The sequence below is a fragment of the Convolutriloba macropyga genome, chromosome 13 (assembly GCF_964194025.1).
Source record: "Convolutriloba macropyga chromosome 13, txConMacr16.3, whole genome shotgun sequence".
Classification (NCBI taxonomy): domain Eukaryota; kingdom Metazoa; phylum Xenacoelomorpha; order Acoela; family Convolutidae; genus Convolutriloba; species Convolutriloba macropyga.
The window spans coordinates 940,892-960,848 of record NC_134480.1 but is presented as its reverse complement, the minus strand read 5'-3'; the positions used below and the strand labels follow the sequence as shown (position 1 = coordinate 960,848).

The 19,957-nt window shown below is 33.4% G+C and overlaps 2 protein-coding genes across 2 annotated transcripts in view; both read left to right on the top strand.

The window, feature by feature from the left end:
- The window catches only part of LOC142352075 (uncharacterized), a 182,777-nt gene that overhangs the window by 160,626 nt on the left and 2,194 nt on the right, over positions 1–19,957 (top strand). Inside the window, exons 21-25 of the mRNA XM_075404432.1 lie at positions 7,364–7,531; positions 10,186–10,353; positions 13,017–13,184; positions 15,625–15,792; positions 18,448–18,643. Coding sequence (XP_075260547.1) covers positions 7,364–7,531; positions 10,186–10,353; positions 13,017–13,184; positions 15,625–15,792; positions 18,448–18,643 — 868 coding nt within the window. The remainder of the gene's footprint in view (positions 1–7,363; positions 7,532–10,185; positions 10,354–13,016; positions 13,185–15,624; positions 15,793–18,447; positions 18,644–19,957) is intronic.
- The window catches only part of LOC142351846 (uncharacterized), a 159,280-nt gene continuing 157,591 nt past the window's right edge, over positions 18,269–19,957 (top strand). Inside the window, exons 1-2 of the mRNA XM_075404073.1 lie at positions 18,269–18,327; positions 18,448–18,643. The gene's annotated coding sequence lies outside the window, so the exon portion shown is untranslated. The remainder of the gene's footprint in view (positions 18,328–18,447; positions 18,644–19,957) is intronic.

Genomic DNA, 19,957 nt, shown 5'->3' with positions numbered 1-19,957 from the left:
GCCATGCATGGAAAGACAATTCTTCGCAAATATGATAGAAACATAAACCTTTTTCAAATTCTTTAATCTCAGACGTCTTTTTTTATCGAAGAAGCAAAGAAATTTGATATTTGTTTGTTGAATCAGTGAAGTAACTTTATCGCCTAAAAATTTGAAAGAAAATTGATTTTGGCACAAGAAGCATTATTAAAAGGTCAAGTTATAGTGGCTCGTGGCATGCTCATCAAAAGCTTGTCTGTGTTGTTCAAATACAAATCTACCAATGTTACACTTTCTGTGGAAATGATAAATAATCAATAATCCAACAAAACGCGTTTATCTTTCGACCATCTGGGACTACCGGAAGTTTCGAGACTATGAATCGAAAGTTCGACAATTAAAAACTGCGCGTGTGTTTGATCAGACAGTGTGATCCACACAATAATTGGCCGTGACCAGATGCTCAGACAAGAAGTTTATAAGATTCCAAGTTGTGCATTTGGGTCCAAAGAAGAGCGAAAGTTTTCCAAATTGGGCATTGAAGACCAACATGATTCGACGGAACACAAAGTGGAAGAATGCGCGACTATAATTCGACAAGGCGGCTCGTTAATGTGCGTTCGCACATGATGTTCCGACCCGAGCTCATTTACATTTTTGAATTAATTGTCAACCAAATGAAGAGATAGCAAAAATAGATGTTTGAATTTTAAAAAAAAATACTAAAAAACCTAACTACAAATTGAATTACATAATGCAGTGCTCACGAGATCTACCAATAAAAAGACTACGAGATAAAACAGCAAACAACAAAATATGCAAAAACAAAATCTTCACGGCAGAAACCAAATATATAATTTTAAAAGCACCTACTAACAACGTCAAAATGCAATCAGGTAAAACCTTAACTCCACAAATTTAGTTTTTGCTAACTATACAGCAGATGTATGTTTTTCATAATCAGATTAGGTAAAAAGTTGACATAGAGAAAAAAAATGAGGTTAAAGTCAAAGATCAATCAACATTTCTTAAACCAAATAATTTCAAAAGTCTAAAAAAATCTTTAGCTTTTTAACAAAATAATTCTTGATAAATTTACTAAAAAGTCAATAAGAAACTGAGACTGTCTTTGCTGAGACTAAACCATGGGAATAAACTAAATACGCAGAAAATTTCAAAAAAACGAACAATTTACACAAAGACGCAGAAAATCTCAAAAAATTACGAACAATAACATAAATTATTGAAGCCATTAAAATCATTAGCTATTATCTGACTTTATTTATTTTTATTTCAGTTTACATTTATAGTCATTCAACTAAAATTTGGGCCACATTTGAAAATCATTGGGATCTGTTATTACCTGAATAAGCTAAAAGAAGAGAAAAAAGAAACACAAATACACCACTCACAATATTTTTTATGAAAACGCTTAATGTCCACCAAACAAAACATCAGTTACGACATAATATTAGTAGACAAGTTGTTTTTTGAAATTCAAGGAATTGGAGTGGACTTCTCAATGACGAGAATAAGTTGACGAAAAGAACAAAAAAACTGAAAAGTTTGAAAAATTTTGAAGATGTATAATATCATAATTTTAAAGACTATTGGCTCTAAACTAACTGCTTCGGGTGACATCACTCATTACAGTTTTATGGGCAACATTACAGGCAACATTACAGGTTTATGAGACCGATCAGAAATTTACGGCTGCCTAAAAAAAAGCAAAAACAGCAAACTCACAAAAATTAAGCGAGAAAAGTTTCAAAGCCATTAGAGAATGAACTTTTCAGTATGAACTCTTCTATTTTCAATTAATTTTTTAACAGCAAGGTGATTGTTTCTATTGTTACAAAATGAATTGAAAAACAACAAATATAAACAAAGATATTAAAACCACGAAGTTTTTGAGAAAAGCCCTAGTATCAAAGACATTAAATTCATTTATTTTCTACGGAGTTAATTAAACACACTAAATTCTGCCTCGATGAAATAGCAATCATAGGTTTCATTCATGTGACATCATTAACTCATCACAGTAGGTTGTATGGCAAAGAAAATTACATCAAAACCACGAAAATTTTGAGAAAACCCATAGTATCAAAGTCATAAAAATCTACAGCTTTCAACGGAAGGCATTTAATACGCTAAATTATGCCTGATGATGTACTGACTAGGATGCTTGTCATCCAAAATTTATCATTAAGACATTAAAACAAGTCATGGACTATGAAAACAACAACAAAAACAGGCAAAATCCAAAAGTTCGGTAGAAAATTGAGAGAAGAAAGTGTCGAAGCTATTTAAACCATAAGCTTTTCTCTCTGAAAACTTTTTGAACGATCCATTGAACGTCTTCACTAAGCCAATGGGAGCTATCAATAGTCGGATAATGTAATACGATTTCAAAAGGAACCAAAATTACTAAAAAAATCCAAAAATTATAAAAATTATGAAAACTCGTGCACCTAAGTCAAAAAAACCAATACTTAGAAGACAAAACCGCTAACTAGATAAATTGTTGTTGATGTAGAACAAAAGCGGTTCTGTCATTACCGAGGCTGACTTACAGTCCACGAAAATAAGCTTAAGATTGATTTATGTTCAAAAAAAAATAAAAAAAAAATATTTTTAAAGTCTTAAGAGCCATTAAACTCAAAAGGTTTTATAGGAATTCAATGAATACGCTCAACAATGCCACGATGTGAATACAAGGATGTTTGTCATGCCTAGGTAATCAATAAGACATCACAATATGTCTTATGACTATGAAAAAAAAACAACAAATATAGGCAAAAATCAAAATTTCTTTAGAAAAATGGGAGAAGAAAGTGTTGAAGCCATTCAAACCATATTTTTTTCTCAGAAATTTTTATCTATGATGCTTTGGACGTCATCACTAAAGAAAGATGTAGCCATCAATATTAGGATGACGTAATAAGATTTCAAAATGAGCCAATAAAACGAAATGTCCAAAAAACTTTCGAAAAAATTTGAAATCTTGTGGCATTGAAAACGTACAACCAATAGTCATTTGATAAAGCCGCAATTGAGATTAACTTATGTTGCGGTGGTACGAAGAAGTTCAATCCTGTTTTTACTGACACGAACTTACAGTTCACAAAAATAAATTTATGATTTACTAATTTTAAAAAAAAATTCGAAAATTTATTTTCAAAGTCTTAACAGCCATTAGCTGTTCACTCACAGCACTAGATAGGTTCACTTAATGCTCATTAGCAAATTTATTGCACCTTTAGTCAACAAGTTTATGCCATAGGATTATAAAACTTTAGTAAAACCTCAAAAAATAAATCAAAATTTCATTTGCAATTACGAAATTCGAGATACGAATCCAAAAAAAACATGAGCGATCCCTTCGAAACAAATTTTTTGTTCATTGGGCTTCATTTGATCGTAAAAGAGGTTTGTCATTAACGGAACTTCCATATTAAAAGTGTCTAGTAGTCTCTAGGTGACTTGAAAAAACAAAAAAAATTGCAAAATTTTCTAAAAAAGAGCTCCCAAATCTAATTCGAATTTTTTTATTTTAAACTTCCCTCTAAGACTAGAACTAGTTTTTATTATCTCCTTTCGTCTATTAAAAACCTGAAATTGATTTACTTTTTGGCGTGAAATCTAGTTTTGAATTATATTTTTCGTAGAAAAAACGTTAATTCGAACGAAAATTACGGTAAAAGTGAACAAAAGTGAACCAAATATCCAGTGTTCACATGAAACTTTAAACCTCGATAACTCCTCGAAAAAAAAGAAATTCAAAAAAATCTTTTTAATTTCGAATTCTACGCTGGACGAGCTTTTTAATGATACCACGCACATTTATCTACGATGAATATATCGGTCGGCCAAAATTCACGGAACAAAAAAAAACCCATTTGAGTATATAGTTTCTCCCCCCACAAGTGGGGTCGGAACAAAAATGCAGAAAGTGCGAAACTGCGACTAGTTTTTAAATATCTTAAACAAGAATTCTCTATTGAGTGAATTAACCCTATGTTCGGTTATAATAGGTTCATATCAAGACGATGGCTTCTAGTAAAAATGATCCGGACCTTTTCCATTTGTGCCCCACCCCAGTATGTTATGGATCTCCCAGTGAAAGAACGCTTTCCATAAATAGAACATCAATATGTAAAAAATTACACATGTTGTTGGGGTGTGCAGATAAAATGCACCAACTGAGCTGGTGGATACAAGAGGAAAAGATCCATTGATTCCAACAGAGACATTTTTCCATTAACCTATTAATTTCAGTTTTAAATTTAAATCCAACAATTCTCTCGATGCAGCAGAGTATCTAACAGAGTAGCACAGGAAATCGTTACTAAAAATATAACTGAGTCTATTCAAAATGGTCTGCTGTATTCTATAAAAGCAACTTATTTGGTAAATAATTTCAATAATTTCTCTCAAATGAATTTTTATCTATTATGTGCATTCAAACAATTTGTTAGCTAATACTTTACTCTCGCGAACTCCTTTCAACCGGTTAAACTTCACAAAAGCGGTAAAACTTCAAGCTAAAAAATCGGTAATCATATAACAGCCTAAAAACATAGCCAATCAACTTTGAATGTAACAAAACACGCTGGCTGCGTCAAAAAACTAGCTTCATCAAAACAAAAGCTATTTCTTGAATTGAATCTATTTCGTTCTCATGAAAAATGTTGTCTCAAGACGCCTCCAAAAGTCTATCAAAAGTCCAACTTTGGGACCTTTATGTCCGTTTGAATAAAAAGACAGATCACAAAGATCTGAATTTTTACGAGCATTGTAAAAAGAATTCATCTGCATTATGTACATTATATATATTTATACTGAAGGAAATAACAAACCCGTAGACAAGGGCTATGGTATCAGTGAGGGCAAGTGAAACAATTCAAGTTTTTTCCTTCACTTTGGTCCACGCATAACGAATAGCTCTTTCATCGTGTGTAACAAGTTAGACAAAATATATCAGGGAATGCTTAATGAAGACGCTTGCCATTAAGATTCCTGGAAGGAAAACGGCCAATTACTGTAGTTTCCTAAAAAAATATCCAATATTCAAAAATCACATTTACTCTTTTAAGGAACTGCCAAAGGTGGCTGTACAGTTAAAAAACATAACCCAGGTTGAGGTCCAGACCGAAATGGCCTCTGATCGAACCGGCCAAGACAAAAGCGATGTCTTATGAGACCTACCCAGATTGAATTAGACAATCGTGCGCTCAAAATCAACTCTGGTCAGACTAAAGTGCTGTCAAATTTGCCTCTTATTAGACTTAAATGCGCTCAAAACAATATAATGGGAGAATTTTTTTAACACTAGCAAATCTCTTAAAACTGCTATAATATTTATTTCCAAGAAAATTGATGTTTTCAATCAAATATTCAAATAACAAAAAGCCAATTCCAAAACTACTGATAATAAAAAAGCCCAAGTGCTGAAAAAAATATCGAGCTTGCCATTAGTTCTTGTTTTTGAACCGGATATTTGAACTTAGACAGTGTTGCACAAAAAGACTTGATCTACAGTAATTACAAATTTTTCCATGAGGGTACCGGCAGTTGCTATCACCTGGACGAACTGGTTCTGATGAACCCAATCAGACTCTCAATGGGGTTCTGATCAGAATGTATGCTGCTGCATTGTTGACTTTTAGCAGCGACAACATCGCAGCTAAAGATAGAAGATAGAAGATAGACAACATCGCAGCTAAAGATAGAAGATAGAAGATAGACAACATCGCAGCTAAAGATAGAAGATAGAAGATAGACAACATCGCAGATAAAGATAGAAGATAGAAGATAGACAACATCGCAGCTAAAGAAAGAAGATAGAAGATAGACAACATCGCAGCTAAAGATAGAAGATAGAAGATAGACAACATCGCAGCTAAAGATAGAAGATAGAAGATAGACAACATCGCAGCTAAAGATAGAAGATAGAAGATAGACAATATCGCAGCTAAAGATAGAAGATAGACAACATCGCAGCTAAAGATAGAAGATAGAAGATAGACAACATCGCAGCTAAAGATAGAAGATAGAAGATAGACAACATCGCAGCTAAAGATAGAAGATAGAAGATAGACAACATCGCAGCTAAAGATAGAAGATAGAAGATAGACAACATCGCAGCTAAAGATAGAAGATAGACAACATCGCAGCTAAAGATAGAAGATAGAAGATAGACAACATCGCAGCTAAAGATAGAAGATAGAAGATAGACAACATCGCAGCTAAAGATAGAAGATAGAAGATAGACAACATCGCAGCTACAGATAGAAGATAGAAGATAGACAACATTGCAGCTAAAGATAGAAGATAGAAGATAGACAACATCGCAGCTAAAGATAGAAGATAGAAGATAGACAACATCGCAGCTAAAGATAGAAGATAGAAGATAGACAACATCGCAGCTAAAGATAGAAGATAGAAGATAGACAACATCGCAGCTAAAGATAGAAGATAGAAGATAGACAACATCGCAGCTAAAGATAGAAGATAGAAGATAGACAACATCGCAGCTAAAGATAGAAGATAGAAGATAGACAACATCGCAGCTAAAGATAGAAGATAGAAGATAGACAACATCGCAGCTAAAGATAGAAGATAGAAGATAGACAACATCGCAGCTACAGATAGAAGATAGAAGATAGACAACATTGCAGCTAAAGATAGAAGATAGAAGATAGACAACATCGCAGCTAAAGATAGAAGATAGAAGATAGACAACATCGCAGCTAAAGATAGAAGATAGAAGATAGACAACATCGCAGCTAAAGATAGAAGATAGAAGATAGACAACATCGCAGCTAAAGATAGAAGATAGAAGATAGACAACATCGCAGCTAAAGATAGAAGATAGAAGATAGACAACATCGCAGCTAAAGATAGAAGATAGAAGATAGACAACATCGCAGCTAAAGATAGAAGATAGAAGATAGACAACATCGCAGCTAAAGATAGAAGATAGAAGATAGACAACATCGCAGCTAAAGATAGAAGATAGAAGATAGACAACATCGCAGCTAAAGATAGAACATAGAAGATAGACAACATCGCAGCTAAAGATAGAAGATAGAATATAGACAACATCGCAGCTAAAGATAGAAGATAGTCTTTTAGCTCGTCTTTTAGCTCAAAGATAGTCTGATCAGAATTCATTTCGGTCTGGCCACGTTGACCTGGGAAGTGATTGGACTAATTTCGCCCAGAAAATATCGCATCAACAACGTTCGAAACTACAGCTAAGGTCATATCTTATCAATTTTCATTTACATTTTCTCGGTTTCATCTTCAGAGCTAAAACTATTAGAATTTTGTATGTGGTTCAATGAAAGTTTGTGGATGAAAGTTTGTATTATGTTTTTAGGTTAGAGTTTTCAGTCCAGTTCGCTGGCCTGCCATCCCTAACTTGTTTCCAAATTGAGATCCACGCTCACAGTCTCGGCTCTTCTCCAGTCACCACTACTGACTCATTCCCAGCCTGCACAACTCCCACAAAACCAACTGAGAGTAATGAGGGGGACACTAACAAAAGGCTCTTCAAGTTCCATCTCGGAAGTTTGGTAAAAACTATATTCACTAAATTTCCACCTGAACACACACAAGCTGCAAAATTTTTCAATCCTGAATCTTGCCAAGGTGATGTAAAATTGTAACCATTGCAAAATTTCAAATCTTGAAAAAATGTTCTGCTGAAATCTCTCGAATTTTAAGCTCAGTTTTTGAAAAAATGAGCGAGTTTTAAGCGGCGATAGCTTTTTCTCTATAACCCACTGTAGGTTTTAGGTTTTAATTTGGTCTTGATTCACTTTTGTTCTTAAACAAAACTCCAATGCTAATATAACACCACAAAGTCTGAACCCACAAAGTCTGACAGGAGTCTGAACCCAAATGGAGATCAAATATTTCCATAGTTTTATTGACTGACCTGACATGGGTGAGGCTAAAATCAAATTGTCAAGACGAGAATACGGTGAAAAGGGTAAATTTTTACCACAAAATTTCATGCAGCTCTGTTCAAATATTCAATATTTTCAGCTACTCGGGTTGCTCATCATACAAATTTTTTAACAGTCATAATTGGTCATATATGATTCCTAGTACTCATACTAGGTCATGTATGATTTGTATGAACTCTTGCAGTCGTCACACAGGGATCAAATATGATTTCCTAGAAATCATACAGAAATCATTAAAAAAATTTCAAAGCCTAAAAACTGTATGGTTTTCATTTTCTCTCGAAAATGAAAAAAAATTGATGTAAATTGTACAAGGTAAAATTGATGTAAATTGTACTTATAAAATTATTGTATCGCATTTGCAATCCTCATTTGATTTCTTGTGTGAGCTAAAAAAGTAACTTTGCATTTGAACAAATTCAAAGCTCGAATTAAAGGCTAGATTCAAAATTTGTCTTTAATGTTTCTTATAAATAGCTATTTATAGGTATTAACTGGCTTCGGAGATTATCAAAATTTTAGTTTTTTTATTATGACTTACTCTTTTATTTCTTTCGTAACTTCACAATTGGTTTTGTACGCTAGTGTCTTTCGGCGGATCAAAAAATTATACTGGGGGAAAAACAGAGTTGATGCTTTGGCGAAAAAAATTGAAAAACACAAATGGTGAAAAGATTTATGAAAAATAGATGTAAGATTTTTGTTTTTGATAATGAGGTTCATTTATGATTTCTTGGTAATCACACAAGAATCATGTATGAGTTATTGTAGTCATACATTGATCGTACTAGGAAAAACGTTCTGAATTGTATGACACCATTTATGATCCTTGTATGACTTCTTAAGAAATGTCGACCCGGGTAATTGAAGCTGCGCTCGGCAAAAAAGTGTACTTTTATCGCTACGGTTTTAAACTGCTTCTCTGTAAAACGTTGAACAAAGTGATGATTTCTCAGTTACTTTTAAAAAAATTTTTAATTATACTAGATATTTTATCTGTCTGGAATGTCTTGTAATCTTGTGATGTCAAAAATGGCATTTTTTCACGATTATCATTGAAAAGTTAATAGTTTTTTTTGTGAATCATAACAAACCACGAATACTTTTCTAATTCTATTTCCGGCTTTGCTTAGAAAATCTCTTATTTATTTCAAGCTGTTGTCATGCTTTAAATCTTTGTCATGTTTGAAAAAATTGAAAAAAATTCATACATTTAGTTTTTATGAGCCAATATCAAAACTGTTTTCATCTAAATTTTATCACCGATAGTTTCCTCCTCGTTCAATTGCTTCGAAAAATACTTAACGGAGCTGATGCAACTCCAGTTTGGTAATTGATGATAAACTCTTGCGTGCACTGTTTATCCGCTGCAACCAAAATTTTTCCAGTCCAATGAAAGAAATGGCCCACAAGAACCTACACTTAATTCAAATACAAAGCATAAGAACTACTGCTTGCATAAGCGAATTAATAATCTCAGACTTCTGATTTTCAAAGACACTATACAAATTTTTATTGCTCGATGTGATTCAATGTCAGGATGAAACCAGTACGAAGCACATTGACAATAACTTTCATATACTTTTGTTGAAAGTTTAGAAAGTTTAGAAGATAGAAGATAGACAACATCGCAGCTAAAGATAGAAGATAGAAGATAGACAACATCGCAGCTAAAGATAGAAGATAGAAGATAGACAACATCGCAGCTAAAGATGGAAGATAGAAGATAGACAACATCGCAGCTAAAGATAGAAGATAGAAGATAGACAACATCGCAGCTAAAGATAGAAGATAGAAGATAGACAACATCGCAGCTAAAGATAGAAGATAGAAGATAGACAACATCGCAGCTAAAGATAGAAGATAGAAGATAGACAACATCGCAGCTAAAGATAGAACATAGAAGATAGACAACATCGCAGCTAAAGATAGATGATAGAAGATAGACAACATCGCAGCTAAAGATAGAAGATAGTCTTTTAGCTCGTCTTTTAGCTCAAAGATAGTCTGATCAGAATTCATTTCGGTCTGGCCACGTTGACCTGGGAAGTGATTGGACTAATTTCGCCCAGAAAATATCGCATCAACAACGTTCGAAACTACAGCTAAGGTCATATCTTATCAATTTTCATTTACATTTTCTCGGTTTCATCTTCAGAACTAAAACTATTAGAATTTTGTATGTGGTTCAATGAAAGTTTGTGGATGAAAGTTTGTATTATGTTTTTAGGTTAGAGTTTTCAGTCCAGTTCGCTGGCCTGCCATCCCTAACTTGTTTCCAAATTGAGCTCCACGCTCACAGTCTCGGCTCTTCTCCAGTCACCACTACTGACTCATTCCCAGCCTGCACAACTCCCACAAAACCAACTGAGAGTAATGAGGGGGACACTAACAAAAGGCTCTTCAAGTTCCATCTCGGAAGTTTGGTAAAAACTATATTCACTAAATTTCCACAAGCTGCAACCAACACACACAAGCTGCAAAATTTTTCAATCCTGAATCTTGCCAAGGTGATGTAAAATTGTAACCATTGCAAAATTTCAAATCTTGAAAAAATGTTCTGCTGAAATCTCTCGAAATTTTAAGCTCAGTTTTTGAAAAAATGAGCGAGTTTTAAGCGGCGATAGCTTTTTCTCTATAACCCACTGTAGGTTTTAGGTTTTAATTTGGTCTTGATTCACTTTTGTTCTTAAACAAAACTCCAATGCTAATATAACACCACAAAGTCTGAACCCACAAAGTCTGACAGGAGTCTGAACCCAAATGGAGATCAAATATTTCCATAGTTTTATTGACTGACCTGACATGGGTGAGACTAAAATCAAATTGTCAAGACGAGAATACGGTGAAAAGGGTAAATTTTTACCACAAAATTTCATGCAGCTCTGTTCAAATATTCAATATTTTCAGCTACTCGGGTTGCTCATCATACAAATTTTTTAACAGTCATAATTGGTCATATATGATTCCTAGTACTCATACTAGGTCATGTATGATTGGTATGAACTCTTGCAGTCGTCACACAGGGATCAAATATGATTTCCTAGAAATCATACAGAAATCATTAAAAAAATTTCAAAGCCTAAAAACTGTATGGTTTTCATTTTCTCTCGAAAATGAAAAAAAATTGATGTAAATTGTACAAGGTAAAATTGATGTAAATTGTACTTATAAAATTATTGTATCGCATTTGCAATCCTCATTTGATTTCTTGTGTGAGCTAAAAAAGTAACTTTGCATTTGAACAAATTCAAAGCTCGAATTAAAGGCTAGATTCAAAATTTGTCTTTAATGTTTCTTATAAATAGCTATTTATAGGTATTAACTGGCTTCGGAGATTATCAAAATTTTAGTTTTTTTATTATGACTTACTCTTTTATTTCTTTCGTAACTTCACAATTGGTTTTGTACGCTAGTGTCTTTCGGCGGATCAAAAAATTATACTGGGGGAAAAACAGAGTTGATGCTTTGGCGAAAAAAATTGAAAAACACAAATGGTGAAAAGATTTATGAAAAATAGATGTAAGATTTTTGTTTTTGATAATGAGGTTCATTTATGATTTCTTGGTAATCACACAAGAATCATGTATGAGTTATTGTAGTCATACATTGATCGTACTAGGAAAAACGTTCTGAATTGTATGACACCATTTATGATCCTTGTATGACTTCTTAAGAAATGTCGACCCGGGTAATTGAAGCTGCGCTCGGCAAAAAAGTGTACTTTTATCGCTACGGTTTTAAACTGCTTCTCTGTAAAACGTTGAACAAAGTGATGATTTCTCAGTTACTTTTAAAAAAATTTTTAATTATACTAGATATTTTATCTGTCTGGAATGTCTTGTAATCTTGTGATGTCAAAAATGGCATTTTTTCACGATTATCATTGAAAAGTTAATAGTTTTTTTTGTGAATCATAACAAACCACGAATACTTTTCTAATTCTATTTCCGGCTTTGCTTAGAAAATCTCTTATTTATTTCAAGCTGTTGTCATGCTTTAAATCTTTGTCATGTTTGAAAAAATTGAAAAAATTTCATACATTTAGTTTTTATGAGCCAATATCAAAACTGTTTTCATCTAAATTTTATCACCGATAGTTTCCTCCTCGTTCAATTGCTTCGAAAAATACTTAACGGAGCTGATGCAACTCCAGTTTGGTAATTGATGATAAACTCTTGCGTGCACTGTTTATCCGCTGCAACCAAAATTTTTCCAGTCCAATGAAAAAAATGGCCCACAAGAACCTACACTTAATTCAAATACAAAGCATAAGAACAACTGCTTGCATAAGCGAATTAATAATCTCAGACTTCTGATTTTCAAAGACACTATACAAATTTTTATTGCTCGATGTGATTCAATGTCAGGATGAAACCAGTACGAAGCACATTGACAATAACTTTCATATACTTTTGTTGAAAGTTTAGAAAAATTAGAAGATAGAAGATAGACAACATCGCAGCTAAAGATAGAAGATAGAAGATAGACAACATCGCAGCTAAAGATAGAAGATAGAAGATAGACAACATCGCAGCTAAAGATAGAAGATAGAAGGTAGACAACATCGCAGCTAAAGATAGAAGATAGAAGATAGACAACATCGCAGCTAAAGATAGAAGATAGAAGATAGACAACATCGCAGCTAAAGATAGAAGATAGAAGATAGACAACATCGCAGCTAAAGATAGAAGATAGAAGATAGACAACATCGCAGCTAAAGATAGAAGATAGAAGATAGACAACATCGCAGCTAAAGATAGAAGATAGAAGATAGACAACATCGCAGCTAAAGATAGAAGATAGTCTTTTAGCTCGTCTTTTAGCTCAAAGATAGTCTGATCAGAATTCATTTCGGTCTGGCCACGTTGACCTGGGAAGTGATTGGACTAATTTCGCCCAGAAAATATCGCATCAACAACGTTCGAAACTACAGCTAAGGTCATATCTTATCAATTTTCATTTACATTTTCTCGGTTTCATCTTCAGAGCTAAAACTATTAGAATTTTGTATGTGGTTCAATGAAAGTTTGTGGATGAAAGTTTGTATTATGTTTTTAGGTTAGAGTTTTCAGTCCAGTTCGCTGGCCTGCCATCCCTAACTTGTTTCCAAATTGAGCTCCACGCTCACAGTCTCGGCTCTTCTCCAGTCACCACTACTGACTCATTCCCAGCCTGCACAACTCCCACAAAACCAACTGAGAGTAATGAGGGGGACACTAACAAAAGGCTCTTCAAGTTCCATCTCGGAAGTTTGGTAAAAACTATATTCACTAAATTTCCACCTGAACACACACAAGCTGCAAAATTTTTCAATCCTGAATCTTGCCAAGGTGATGTAAAATTGTAACCATTGCAAAATTTCAAATCTTGAAAAAATGTTCTGCTGAAATCTCTCGAAATTTTAAGCTCAGTTTTTGAAAAAATGAGCGAGTTTTAAGCGGCGATAGCTTTTTCTCTATAACCCACTGTAGGTTTTAGGTTTTAATTTGGTCTTGATTCACTTTTGTTCTTAAACAAAATTCCAATGCTAATATAACACCACAAAGTCTGAACCCACAAAGTCTGACAGGAGTCTGAACCCAAATGGAGATCAAACATTTCCATAGTTTTATTGACTGACCTGACATGGGTGAGACTAAAATCAAATTGTCAAGACGAGAATACGGTGAAAAGGGTAAATTTTTACCACAAAATTTCATGCAGCTCTGTTCAAATATTCAATATTTTCAGCTACTCGGGTTGCTCATCATACAAATTTTTTAACAGTCATAATTGGTCATATATGATTCCTAGTACTCATACTAGGTCATGTATGATTTGTATGAACTCTTGCAGTCGTCACACAGGGATCAAATATGATTTCCTAGAAATCATAGAGAAATCATTAAAAAAATTTCAAAGCCTAAAAACTGTATGGTTTTCATTTTCTCTCGAAAATGAAAAAAAATTGATGTAAATTGTACAAGGTAAAATTGATGTAAATTGTACTTATAAAATTATTGTATCGCATTTGCAATCCTCATTTGATTTCTTGTGTGAGCTAAAAAAGTAACTTTGCATTTGAACAAATTCAAAGCTCGAATTAAAGGCTAGATTCAAAATTTGTCTTTAATGTTTCTTATAAATAGCTATTTATAGGTATTAACTGGCTTCGGAGATTATCAAAATTTTAGTTTTTTTATTATGACTTACTCTTTTATTTCTTTCGTAACTTCACAATTGGTTTTGTACGCTAGTGTCTTTCGGCGGATCAAAAAATTATACTGGGGGAAAAACAGAGTTGATGCTTTGGCGAAAAAAATTGAAAAACACAAATGGTGAAAAGATTTATGAAAAATAGATGTAAGATTTTTGTTTTTGATAATAAGGTTCATTTATGATTTCTTGGTAATCACACAAGAATCATGTATGAGTTATTGTAGTCATACATTGATCGTACTAGGAAAAACGTTCTGAATTGTATGACACCATTTATGATCCTTGTATGACTTCTTAAGAAATGTCGACCCGGGTAATTGAAGCTGCGCTCGGCAAAAAAGTGTACTTTTATCGCTACGGTTTTAAACTGCTTCTCTGTAAAACGTTGAACAAAGTGATGATTTCTCAGTTACTTTTAAAAAAATTTTTAATTATACTAGATATTTTATCTGTCTGGAATGTCTTGTAATCTTGTGATGTCAAAAATGGCATTTTTTCACGATTATCATTGAAAAGTTAATAGTTTTTTTTTGTGAATCATAACAAACCACGAATACTTTTCTAATTCTATTTCCGGCTTTGCTTAGAAAATCTCTTATTTATTTCAAGCTGTTGTCATGCTTTAAATCTTTGTCATGTTTGAAAAAATTGAAAAAAATTCATACATTTAGTTTTTATGAGCCAATACCAAAACTGTTTTCATCTAAATTTTATCACCGATAGTTTCCTCCTCGTTCAATTGCTTCGAAAAATACTTAACGGAGCTGATGCAACTCCAGTTTGGTAATTGATGATAAACTCTTGCGTGCACTGTTTATCCGTTGCAACCAAAATTTTTCCAGTCCAATGAAAAAGATGGCCCACAAGAACCTACACTTAATTCAAATACAAAGCATAAGAACTACTGCTTGCATAAGCGAATTAATAATCTCAGACTTCTGATTTTCAAAGACACTATACAAATTTTTATTGCTCGATGTGATTCAATGTCAGGATGAAACCAGTACGAAGCACATTGACATTAACTTTCATATACTTTTGTTGAAAGTTTAGAAAGTTTAGAAGATAGAAGATAGACAACATCGCAGCTAAAGATAGAAGATAGAAGATAGACAACATCGCAGCTAAAGATAGAACATAGAAGATAGACAACATCGCAGCTAAAGATAGAAGATAGAAGATAGACAACATCGCAGCTAAAGATAGAAGATAGTCTTTTAGCTCGTCTTTTAGCTCAAAGATAGTCTGATCAGAATTCATTTCGGTCTGGCCACGTTGACCTGGGAAGTGATTGGACTAATTTCGCCCAGAAAATATCGCATCAACAACGTTCGAAACTACAGCTAAGGTCATATCTTATCAATTTTCATTTACACTTTCTCGGTTTCATCTTCAGAGCTAAAACTATTAGAATTTTGTATGTGGTTCAATGAAAGTTTGTGGATGAAAGTTTGTATTATGTTTTTAGGTTAGAGTTTTCAGTCCAGTTCGCTGGCCTGCCATCCCTAACTTGTTTCCAAATTGAGCTCCACGCTCACAGTCTCGGCTCTTCTCCAGTCACCACTACTGACTCATTCCCAGCCTGCACAACTCCCACAAAACCAACTGAGAGTAATGAGGGGGACACTAACAAAAGGCTCTTCAAGTTCCATCTCGGAAGTTTGGTAAAAACTATATTCACTAAATTTCCACCTGAACACACACAAGCTGCAAAATTTTTCAATCCTGAATCTTGCCAAGGTGATGTAAAATTGTAACCATTGCAAAATTTCAAATCTTGAAAAAATGTTCCGCTGAAATCTCTCGAAATTTTAAGCTCAGTTTTTGAAAAAATGAGCGAGTTTTAAGCGGCGATAGCTTTTTCTCTATAACCCACTGTAGGTTTTAGGTTTTAATTTGGTCTTGATTCACTTTTGTTCTTAAACAAAACTCCAATGCTAATATAACACCACAAAGTCTGAACCCACAAAGTCTGACAGGAGTCTGAACCCAAATGGAGATCAAATATTTCCATAGTTTTATTGACTGACCTGACATGGGTGAGACTAAAATCAAATTGTCAAGACGAGAATACGGTGAAAAGGGTAAGTTTTTACCACAAAATTTCATGCAGCTCTGTTCAAATATTCAATATTTTCAGCTACTCTGGTTGCTCATCATACAAATTTTTTAACAGTCATAATTGGTCATATATGATTCCTAGTACTCATACTAGGTCCTGTATGATTTGTATGAACTCTTGCAGTCGTCACACAGGGATCAAATATGATTTCCTAGAAATCATACAGAAATCATTAAAAAAATTTCAAAGCCTAAAAACTGTATGGTTTTCATTTTCTCTCGAAAATGAAAAAAAAATTGATGTAAATTGTACAAGGTAAAATTGATGTAAATAGTACTTATAAAATTATTGTATCGCATTTGCAATCCTCATTTGATTTCTTGTGTGAGCTAAAAAAGTAACTTTGCATTTGAACAAATTCAAAGCTCGAATTAAAGGCTAGATTCAAAATTTGTCTTTAATGTTTCTTATAAATAGCTATTTATAGGTATTAACTGGCTTCGGAGATTATCAAAATTTTAGTTTTTTTATTATGACTTACTCTTTTATTTCTTTCGTAACTTCACAATTGGTTTTGTACGCTAGTGTCTTTCGGCGGATCAAAAAATTATACTGGGGGAAAAACAGAGTTGATGCTTTGGCGAAAAAAATTGAAAAACACAAATGGTGAAAAGATTTATGAAAAATAGATGTAAGATTTTTGTTTTTGATAATAAGGTTCATTTATGATTTCTTGGTAATCACACAAGAATCATGTATGAGTTATTGTAGTCATACATTGATCGTACTAGGAAAAACGTTCTGAATTGTATGACACCATTTATGATCCTTGTATGACTTCTTAAGAAATGTCGACCCGGGTAATTGAAGCTGCGCTCGGCAAAAAAGTGTACTTTTATCGCTACGGTTTTAAACTGCTTCTCTGTAAAACGTTGAACAAAGTGATGATTTCTCAGTTACTTTTAAAAAAATTTTTAATTATACTAGATATTTTATCTGTCTGGAATGTCTTGTAATCTTGTGATGTCAAAAATGGCATTTTTTCACGATTATCATTGAAAAGTTAATAGTTTTTTTTGTGAATCATAACAAACCACGAATACTTTTCTAATTCTATTTCCGGCTTTGCTTAGAAAATCTCTTATTTATTTCAAGCTGTTGTCATGCTTTAAATCTTTGTCATGTTTGAAAAAATTGAAAAAAATTCATACATTTAGTTTTTATGAGCCAATATCAAAACTGTTTTCATCTAAATTTTATCACCGATAGTTTCCTCCTCGTTCAATTGCTTCGAAAAATACTTAACGGAGCTGATGCAACTCCAGTTTGGTAATTGATGATAAACTCTTGCGTGCACTGTTTATCCGTTGCAACCAAAATTTTTCCAGTCCAATGAAAAAAATGGCCCACAAGAACCTACACTTAATTCAAATACAAAGCATAAGAACTACTGCTTGCATAAGCGAATTAATAATCTCAGACTTCTGATTTTCAAGACACTATACAAATTTTTATTGCTCGATGTGATTCAATGTCAGGATGAAACCAGTACGAAACACATTGACAATAACTTTCATATACTTTTGTTGAAAGTTTAGAAAAATTAGAAGATAGAAGATAGACAACATCGCAGCTAAAGATAGAAGATAGAAGATAGACAACATCGCAGCTAAAGATAGAAGATAGAAGATAGACATCATCGCAGCTAAAGATAGAAGATAGAAGGTAGACAACATCGCAGCTAAAGATAGAAGATAGAAGATAGACAACATCGCAGCTAAAGATAGATGATAGAAGATAGACAACATCGCAGCTAAAGATAGAAGATAGAAGATAGACAACATCGCAGCTAAAGATAGAAGATAGAAGATAGACAACATCGCAGCTAAAGATAGAAGATAGAAGATAGACAACATCGCAGCTAAAGATAGAAGATAGAAGATAGACAACATCGCAGCTAAAGATAGAAGATAGTCTTTTAGCTCGTCCTTTAGCTCAAAGATAGTCTGATCAGAATTCATTTCGGTCTGGCCACGTTGACCTGGGAAGTGATTGGACTAATTTCGCCCAGAAAATATCGCATCAACAACGTTCGAAACTACAGCTAAGGTCATATCTTATCAATTTTCATTTACATTTTCTCGGTTTCATCTTCAGAGCTAAAACTATTAGAATTTTGTATGTGGTTCAATGAAAGTTTGTGGATGAAAGTTTGTATTATGTTTTTAGGTTAGAGTTTTCAGTCCAGTTCGCTGGCCTGCCATCCCTAACTTGTTTCCAAATTGAGCTCCACGCTCACAGTCTCGGCTCTTCTCCAGTCACCACTACTGACTCATTCCCAGCCTGCACAACTCCCACAAAACCAACTGAGAGTAATGAGGGGGACACTAACAAAAGGCTCTTCAAGTTCCATGTCGGAAGTTTGGTAAAAACTATATTCACTAAATTTCCACCTGAACACACACAAGCTGCAAAATTTTTCAATCCTGAATCTTGCCAAGGTGATGTAAAATTGTAACCATTGCAAAATTTCAAATCTTGAAAAAATGTTCTGCTGAAATCTCTCGAAATTTTAAGCTCAGTTTTTGAAAAAATGAGCGAGTTTTAAGCGGCGATAGCTTTTTCTCTATAACCCACTGTAGGTTTTAGGTTCTAATTTGGTCTTGATTCACTTTTGTTCTTAAACAAAACTCCAATGCTAATATAACACCACAAAGTCTGAACCCACAAAGTCTGACAGGAGTCTGAACCCAAATGGAGATCAAATATTTCCATAGTTTTATTGACTGACCTGACATGGGTGAGACTAAAATCAAATTGTCAAGACGAGAATACGGTGAAAAGGGTAAATTTTTACCACAAAATTTCATGCAGCTCTGTTCAAATATTCAATATTTTCAGCTACTCGGGTTGCTCATCATACAAATTTTTTAACAGTCATAATTGGTCATATATGATTCCTAGTACTCATACTAGGTCATGTATGATTTGTATGAACTCTTGCAGTTGTCGCACAGGGATCAAATATGATTTCCTAGAAATCATACAGAAATCATTAAAAAAATTTCAAAGCCTAAAAACTCTATGGTTTTCATTTTCTCTCGAAAATGAAAAAAAAATTGATGTAAATTGTACAAGGTAAAATTGATGTAAATTGTACTTATAAAATTATTGTATCGCATTTGCAATCCTCATTTGATTTCTTGTGTGAGCTAAAAAAGTAACTTTGCATTTGAACAAATTCAAAGCTCGAATTAAAGGCTAGATTCAAAATTTGTCTTTAATGTTTCTTATAAATAGCTATTTATAGGTATTAACTGGCTTCGGAGATTATCAAAATTTTAGTTTTTTTATTATGACTTACTCTTTTATTTCTTTCGTAACTTCACAATTGGTTTTGTACGCTAGTGTCTTTCGGCGGATCAAAAAATTATACTGGGGGAAAAACAGAGTTGATGCTTTGGCGAAAAAAATTGAAAAACACAAATGGTGAAAAGATTTATGAAAAATAGATGTAAGATTTTTGTTTTTGATAATAAGGTTCATTTATGATTTCTTGGTAATCACACAAGAATCATGTATGAGTTATTGTAGTCATACATTGATCGTACTAGGAAAAACGTTCTGAATTGTATGACACCATTTATGATCCTTGTATGACTTCTTAAGAAATGTCGACCCGGGTAATTGAAGCTGCGCTCGGCAAAAAAGTGTACTTTTATCGCTACGGTTTTAAACT